Consider the following 8,746-nt stretch of genomic DNA (forward strand, 5'->3'; position numbering starts at 1 on the left):
TTGGACATACTTCTTGAGAGAAACATGTCGCATGAAAATGTATCCGTTAGATGATAAATCATCACTTTTAATTTGAATGATGCTTATAAATAATTAAATTTGTAAGATAATAAATCATCACTTTTAATTTAAATAGTGTCATAAATAATTAATTTACAATCTATAATTTTCAACATATCACATAATTACGCTTTTAAAATTACCAAAACTTTGTTTATATCAAACTCTTTTTCAATGTAAATTTATCACAAATTTTTAAAAATGTATAATTATCGGATATTGTATTTTACGTCAACTTTTTAACTATTATTTTTAAATTATATAATATAATTATCTAGTAAAATGAAAATATTTTAATGGGCTCATGCTTTTATAGATATAGAATATTAGTGGAGGGATAATTATATAGAGTAAAAATATAAAATATTTGAAGGGCTAAAATAAGAGGTTGAAAAGACTGAAGGAAGCTAGGCTCTACCCACTCACTCTTTACTTTAAAAGAAAATTCTACTTTTATCTTTCCCCAAAAAGAAATATTATTAGAATTGAAAAAACGAAGCACGAGGAAAAGATTGGTGCATTCTATAATCTCATCATATATAACAGTCAATAAGCAGAATGAGTTTTGGCCACTCAAATAACTTCATAAATCAATTCTCCACTAATGCACAAAAGGGGAAAAGGAAATTCAAATGCTCCACTACTACTACTCACTCCTAAATCTACCCATTTTATATATAAAACTAATTCATAATTTTTTTTAATTTAGATGGTTAAAATATTAATTGTATACATTAGCTCAAGATTATATAATTAAATACACATTTATTATAGTTATATTTATATTTTTAGCACATTACCTTATATTTATATTATTTTATTTTATTCATTTGGTTGGAAGGTAATATTTAATTGTTTGATAGGTGTCATAAAATCAATTTTTTAAGCATGTGTTAGTAAATAGGTCGAAATAATTTTAAACATACAAATTGCTTTTTAACCGACATTAATTTTTTAATTTTTACAATAAAATTAGTAAAATAATATAAATTTTTTAATTTTTTAATTTTTAAATTTAAATTTTGTGTAATTAAAGTCGATTTAATCCAAAAGAAATATAAACATTAACATAATCGAAGTGACCCATTTTATAAGAAAGAATCTTATTCAATTTAACTAAACATGTACTTAATTTCGTCTAATATGAAAATGGTTAATTGTCGCGTATAAGGAATAAGGCAAGAAAAAATTACAAGATTTAAGTGAGATGACAAGGGTCTCTCTTACATTAATCAGTGTCAAGGGTTTGATCTTTACCTCTGATATGAGGTAGTTTTAAAACTCGTGGTTAGTATCTACTCCTTGATAAATCTATAAAATTCGAATGATTAATTACTGGGCTTGCTTCAATAAATACATTAAAAAGAAGCAAAAATAAAATTTGGATAATAAGTTGTAATATAGCAAAATTAGAACAAAGAAATGATATGGAGATTACTTTCTATATTACCAATATTTAGTGCAATTAAAAATATAAAATTACATACCCAATGTTATCTTCATAATGTAATTTTGAATTCCTACATTACTATTAAAAATATAAAATCTTGAGAACCATAAATAGTAACATATTTAGTTGCTTACATATTAAAAAGTATGCTTAAAATTTCCTATAATTTGTGATTTTCTATATTGAAATAGGACAATTAATTTTTACTGGATAATTATTTTTAACTGAAAATTTTAAATGTCTTTTATTTATTTTTATCATAATCTAATAATTGACTCTCTTATAACTTTAGTAAAAAAATTTGTATATTAAATATAGATGTATATCAATGTTATACTAGAAAGAGATAATTGAGTTGATATCATAAATAAATGGTTTAATATATTATTCAGTTTTTAAATTTGAATTTTTTAAATATAGAGTTTATATTTTTTGGGTCGAATATGTTATATGTATTTTTAGTATCCTAAGATAATGATCTTAATTTTTTAATCTTTAATTTAAGATTAAGGTTGGTGTGGTAAAGGTAATTGTTAATATTAGTAGGTCTGAATTTTCACGATTTAAGAAAAAATAATTTTAGTGTTAATTGTAATTTTGTTCAATTTGTTAAAACAAGGTTGTGTTTTTTTCTTCTTAATTTTAAAGTTGATTTGAAGAAAGTTAATAACTAATATAATTGACCAATTATGAACTTTCATCAAACCAACTCTAATACTCGAATTAAACATTGGGTGTGTTTGGATACTACAATTGGATAAAAATATAATTACTAAGGTAGTAACTTCACCATCTTATAATTGTAAGGAATTTTAATTCTCTAGACGTGTTTGACTTGTAAAGTGTAATTATAACTTAATTCACTATGTCATGTTTAGTATTATAAATTGCAATTATACAATTATATAATTTTAAATTCTAAAAAATAATTGTTATAAATATTATCAATAATACTTGACAAAAAATTCTCTAAATAAGTAACATAACCTAAAATCAAAACATCATATATAATGCAATTACTAATAAAAATAACAAAATAAAAAAATCATATGTACTGTTATCTAATTATTCTTGTATTCCATATTAATTGGGATATTCTCTCTAGCGTTCAATATATACTCATTGTTATCATCAATTAATCTTTGACCAAATATAAATAATTAATAGTAATTTAGTTAGATTTAGCATAAATATTATAGAATTTAGTAGGTTAATATGTATAAGAAATTATCACTCATCAATAAAATTATCAAAATTTTTAAATGATTTTAGTAAAATAAAATAAAATAATATTTCAAAAATAATATATATCTTAAAATTAAAATACTATTATTATTGTATAAAAACAACTTTTTAAACATAAATTACATATGAGTATGTTTAAAAAGCCTATAAGGTAACTAGATTTGAATGTAATTGTTACAGTCATCGACGTAATTGCTGCAATCCTAACTTTCCGCTAAAAATTGAAAGTGCAATTGGAGAGCTTCAACTACTTTCAAATTAGTAAGAACTACTAATTATTGTCTTACCTAAATGCCATGAATGTATATAAGTAATTACACTCAAATTTAATCACTTAATTACTTTCCAAATATGTTTTAAAAAGTTGACATCTTTATCTTCGGATATCGAAATGTAAAATTTTTACCAAATAAAAGTAGTATATTAGAAAAAAGAAGAAATGTGAAATTTAAATATGAAATGATATTTTAATTAAATAACATAATTAATAGAATAAAAAGGTTGAAAATCTCAAAATTCATTTCGCAAGATATTAGCTATCAACATTTGTAATATTTCCTTTTCGGTGCATTCAATATCTATGTTGATTTCTTTTTATCGATTTATTGATTTGGAAAAAAAAGAAAAAGTTGGAAGTAAATAATATATTAAAAGGAATAAAAATATTATAAAAGAGATATTTGCTGAATCAATTCAGTTTGAATTGTATTTGTAGAAATTGTAAATTTATTTCATAAAGTTTAGAAATTCCTTAAGAAAAGTAATGGATAAAGGGCATTTATGTAAAAACGCAAGAGCAGTGAAAACCATGGTTAAAAAAGTAACCCAGGTAGAGACGGCAACTTCGATATTATCCTATTCGCAAATGGCAATAAATAAATAAATAACAAAACTGTATATATTTTCTTTTTCTCCAAATTTTTATTATTCACGCTTTGATTCATTCATTCATCCATTCCAGCACATCTTCCATTTTCTTCTTCTCCCTTCTTTCCTCACGCCTTACCCTTCTCTTTCTACTTTATCTTCTTCAACTTTAACGAACTTTCCCATTTCCTTTCGAAACCCACAAATCCGCCTCTCCTCCGCCGTAGATTTTTTTCAACCGCCGTGACCTGCAAGTAAGTATCTCCTTCTCGAATTCTATTGTTTTTGCACCGTCTTTTTGTTTTACGCCTTCTATTGCTGTTTGATCTACTGTTAAGTTGACTCACAATTAGTTTCTTCGGCTTTTGTTTTACTCTTGTTTGGTCGCATAGAAAATGCGGGAGAAATAAACCAAATCAATGTTTCTTCTTCTTCTTCTTCTTCTTCTTTAGATCATTTATTTTGGTTATGTTGAACTGAGAAATCGGATAGCTTTGATTTTTTTCGATACTTAAATAATTTTAATTCATAATAAGATAAAATGAAATTATATGAGTTATTAAAAAACAATTGTCCTGCTGAGATTCTTGGCGTGTAACTTTTTCCATGAACTTTGTTATTACTTTTTTGGATATATTGTTTTACTATATTAATTTTCTTTTAGTGCGGGTTGTGACTCCAGATTTTCATTTTTGTTGTTTGATTGCGTTTTTTTAAAAGAATAATATATATTTTTTGCGGCAAAAATTACCTGTGATAAAAAGTAAGGTTTCGGATCTTGTTTTTGCTAAGAATAAGAAAGACTACAAATTAAGTATTCTTTTTTTTTTCCTGAGAGTGCAAATTAAATATTCTTGAGGCTTCTTTTGTACTAATTGTTACATTATTTTTATTATTACTATTTTTTGCTATATTCCTCAACACTGAATAATAGTTCTAGATGATAATGCAAACCAGTGAGAGAACGTTTGACAAATATTTGATATAGAAAAATAATATTTACTCTTATTTGAGGTCCAAATAGTTGCAAGAATCTTGGTGTTTAATCCCCTCTATATTTTTTCATTGATAAATTTGGTTGATTAATGTGAACGAGCTCAACTGATTTATAAATATCGCTATGTCTGCAGATCTGTGAACATTTTAATCGAAACAATTTCTTGTAGTGAGGGTTTTGTTTGTATGCTTTCATGGCATCAAGATCATGTGCAAATTTTTTACACTTAGCCTCTGGGAATCTACTTGATATTCCTCAAACTCCGAGAGGTCTTCCTCGGGTAATGACTGTTCCTGGGATTATCTCTGACATGGACTCTTGTAGCAGTAATGATGGGGATTCAGATGTTGCTTCATCTGGGTGTAGAGAACGCAAAATTATAGTGGCAAATATGTTACCTTTGCATGCTAAAAGAGATCGTGAAACTTCGAAATGGCGCTTCAGCTGGGATGAGGATTCACTTTTACTACATCTAAAGGATGGGTTTTCTCCTGAAATGGAGGTTGTATACGTAGGATCTCTCAAGGTTGATATAGATGTGAATGAACAGGAAGAAGTTGCCCAAAAGCTGTTAGAAGATTTCAATTGCGTCCCTACATTTGTACCTCATGATTTGCAGAAGAAGTTTTATCTTGGCTTCTGCAAACAGCATTTGTGGCCTCTTTTTCACTACATGCTGCCCATGTGTCCTGACCATGGTGATCGGTTTGACCGCATTTTATGGCAGGCATATGTTTCTGCTAATAAAATATTTGCTGACAAGGTTATGGAAGTAATCAATCCAGATGATGATTATGTCTGGATTCATGATTATCATTTGATGGTTCTTCCCACATTTTTGAGGAAGCACCTGAATAGAATCAAGCTTGGTTTTTTCCTCCACAGCCCGTTCCCTTCATCAGAAATATATCGAACATTGCCTGTTCGGGATGAAATTCTGAGGGGACTACTGAATTGCGATCTAATTGGTTTTCATACGTTCGATTATGCACGACATTTCTTATCTTGCTGCAGTAGAATGCTGGGTCTTGATTATGAATCTAAAAGAGGGCATATTGGTCTTGATTACTTTGGTCGCACGGTTTTTATTAAAATTCTACCTGTAGGAGTTCATATGGGTAGACTTGAATCAGTCTTGAATCTTTCCTCTACTGCTGCCAGGGTCAAAGAGATTCAGAAACAGTTTGAAGGGAAAAAATTTATTCTTGGCATAGATGATATGGATATTTTCAAAGGCATCAGTCTTAAATTACTGGCTGTGGAACAGCTCTTACAGCAGCACCCAGACCTGCAGGGTAAAATAGTCCTGGTTCAGATTGTGAATCCTGCAAGGGGCTTTGGAAAGGATGTCCAGGAGGCTAAGAAGGAGACTTATATGACTGCTAAAAAGATCAATGAGGTTTATGGTTCCCCCAATTATCAGCCAGTGATTTTGATTGATCGCCCTGTTCCCCGTTATGAGAAATCGGCCTATTATGCGCTAGCAGAATGTTGCATAGTAAATGCTGTGAGGGATGGGATGAACCTGGTTCCTTACAAGTATATTGTTTGTCGGCAGGGAACTCCTGGCATGGATGAGGCACTGGGTGTAAAGCCAGAATATCCACGAACAAGCATGCTTGTTGTTTCTGAGTTCATCGGTTGCTCACCATCTTTAAGTGGAGCGATTAGGGTAAATCCATGGGATATTGATGCTGTGGCTGAGGCTTTAAATACAGCTATTACCATACCTGAGTCAGAGAAGCAATTGCGACATGAGAAACACTACCGGTATGTCAGCACTCATGATGTGGCATATTGGGCTCGCAGCTTTGTGATGGACTTGGATAGAGCATGCCAGGATCACTATAGTAAACGTTGCTGGGGCATTGGTTTGGGCCTAAGTTTCAGAGTTGTGTCTCTTTCACCTAATTTTAGGAGGCTAGCTATCGATCACATTTGTTCAGCATATAGACGAACAAGTAGAAGAGCAATATTCCTGGACTATGATGGCACTCTTGTTCCTGAAGCTTCCATTATCAAAACTCCTAGCCCTGAGGTTATCTCTATCATTAAGACCCTCTGTGATGATCCTAAGAACACAGTGTTTATTGTTAGTGGGAGAGGAAGAGCTTCGCTTAGTGATTGGCTTGCTCCATGTGAGAAGCTGGGGATAGCCGCTGAACACGGGTACTTCATAAGGTAGGTGTAATCTAATGTGTTTGATATATGGTTAGAAGTGATTCTAAATATTATAAAATTAACTGAGGTCATTTTCTTTTCTCCTTCTGCAGATGGAGTAAAGACTCCGAATGGGAAACCAGCCCTGTTGGTGCTGACCTTGAATGGAAAAAGATTGTTGAACCTGTTATGAGCCTGTATAGAGAGGCAACTGATGGCTCCAGCATAGAGACCAAGGAGAGTGGTTTGGTGTGGCACCATCAAGATGCAGACCCTGACTTCGGATCATGCCAAGCCAAGGAATTGTTGGATCATTTGGAAAGTGTTCTCGCAAATGAACCAGCGGTTGTCCATAGAGGCCAGCATATTGTTGAAGTTAAGCCGCAAGTATGACAAAAGTGATTCCTCCTTTCTCATATTAAATATGTATATTATAGTTGGAACCAAGTTTTCTCATCATTCTTTATTGTTCAGGGAGTAAGCAAAGGGCTGGTAGCAGAGAAAGTTTTGTCGAGAATGGTAAATGGTGGGAAGCCACCTGATTTCGTGATGTGTGTTGGTGATGATAAATCCGATGAAGATATGTTTCAGAGCATATTAACTTCAGTTTCTAATCCATCCTTGCCTGTGGCTCCGGAAATCTTTGCATGCACAGTTGGGCGAAAGCCTAGCAAAGCTAGGTATTACCTCGATGACACTGCAGATGTTTTAAAGTTACTTAAAGGCCTTGCAACTGCTACAATTTCAAAGCCTAGGTGCCTGCCTGAGATTAAGGTATCTTTCGAGAGTAATGCTTGACACAAACAGGGTAGCCGGCCTAAATTTACCAGTTCTATACGTTGGGAGTGTCTGATTTGCTTCAAGGGATTCCCTTGAATGAGAAAAACTTTGATCATAACTCATCCGAATCGTGATTGGCACTTGCTAGCATAGAGATGGTGGCAGGAGCCGAAATGCTAAGATTAACTGCGAGAGAGAGGAATTGATATTATTATTGTAAATGACGATAGGGGAATTATGCATTTTTCTGGTGCAGGCAAAAACTAAATGGTGGGATGAGTTCGTAGTTCTCACTTTGTTTATAATGGTATTACTGATTAGAGGCACCTTTGACTTGTATAGATACATTGCTTTCCAATACAAATCGCCAATTTGTTTTTCAAGAAAATTTCGCTATTATTTTTGGTTCAGTGGTTCATTTTTGGAGATTAGCAAAAGAAAAAAGGCACTTGACTGTTGGTATAACCGTTTTATAACGGAGGTGGAGTGGACTTGGTCAAATTTTAGTGCAAGGCAAGGAAGAATAAATGGGCTGTTTGGGTCTACTGGCCGAAGAAAAGATCTTACATTTTGGTGCGGCATTACTTTGGCCTTATTATTATTATATTATAAATGGTTTTAAGTAGTGAAAAAAATGAATTAATAATTATAAAAATTAAAAGTAATGAAAAAAATAGGCGAAGATAAATAATGGATATAAATTTACAAGTATATCCTTATAAATGTATATTATTTATCTTATAAATTGACAAAAAGAATAACCCAAACTATACTACGTCATATGAATAAGCACTTAATACTTCTTTTACATCTAAAACTGTTAATTGTTACCTTAATATTTTTCAGCTCACATGTGCTACAACCATGGCATAATATGTAACAAATAAAATGATAAAAAATAAAAATTAATGAAAGTTATAAAAATTATTCAATTTTATTAAAAATTAAAAAAATAAAAAATTTTAAAATTTTATAAAAATTATAAAATATAGAAAAATATAGAAAAATATAAAATTTTATAAAGAAAATTATAAAAAATGTAAAGAAATATAAAATTCATAAAAAAAATTATAAAAATTATCGTACAAAAAGAATCATTTTATAATTTTTCTATAATTTTTATTTTTATCATTTTTCAGCACATGTCACACTGTGTTGCGACACGTGATAGTTTTAACTAAAAAAAT

General features: G+C 30.3%; 1 protein-coding gene across 1 annotated transcript; it reads left to right on the top strand.

The window, feature by feature from the left end:
• Positions 1-3,606: 3,606 nt before the first annotated feature.
• Positions 3,607-7,947, top strand: LOC121202812 (probable alpha,alpha-trehalose-phosphate synthase [UDP-forming] 9). The gene is made up of 4 exons (XM_016810634.2): positions 3,607-3,876; positions 4,753-6,800; positions 6,893-7,166; positions 7,254-7,947. Exons 2-4 carry the CDS (start codon positions 4,813-4,815, stop codon positions 7,575-7,577), a joined length of 2,586 nt encoding a protein of 861 aa, XP_016666123.1. The 5' UTR covers positions 3,607-3,876; positions 4,753-4,812; the 3' UTR covers positions 7,578-7,947.
• Positions 7,948-8,746: the final 799 nt, after the last annotated feature.

The sequence above is a fragment of the Gossypium hirsutum genome, chromosome A03 (genome assembly GCF_007990345.1).
Source record: "Gossypium hirsutum isolate 1008001.06 chromosome A03, Gossypium_hirsutum_v2.1, whole genome shotgun sequence".
NCBI lineage: Eukaryota > Viridiplantae > Streptophyta > Magnoliopsida > Malvales > Malvaceae > Gossypium > Gossypium hirsutum.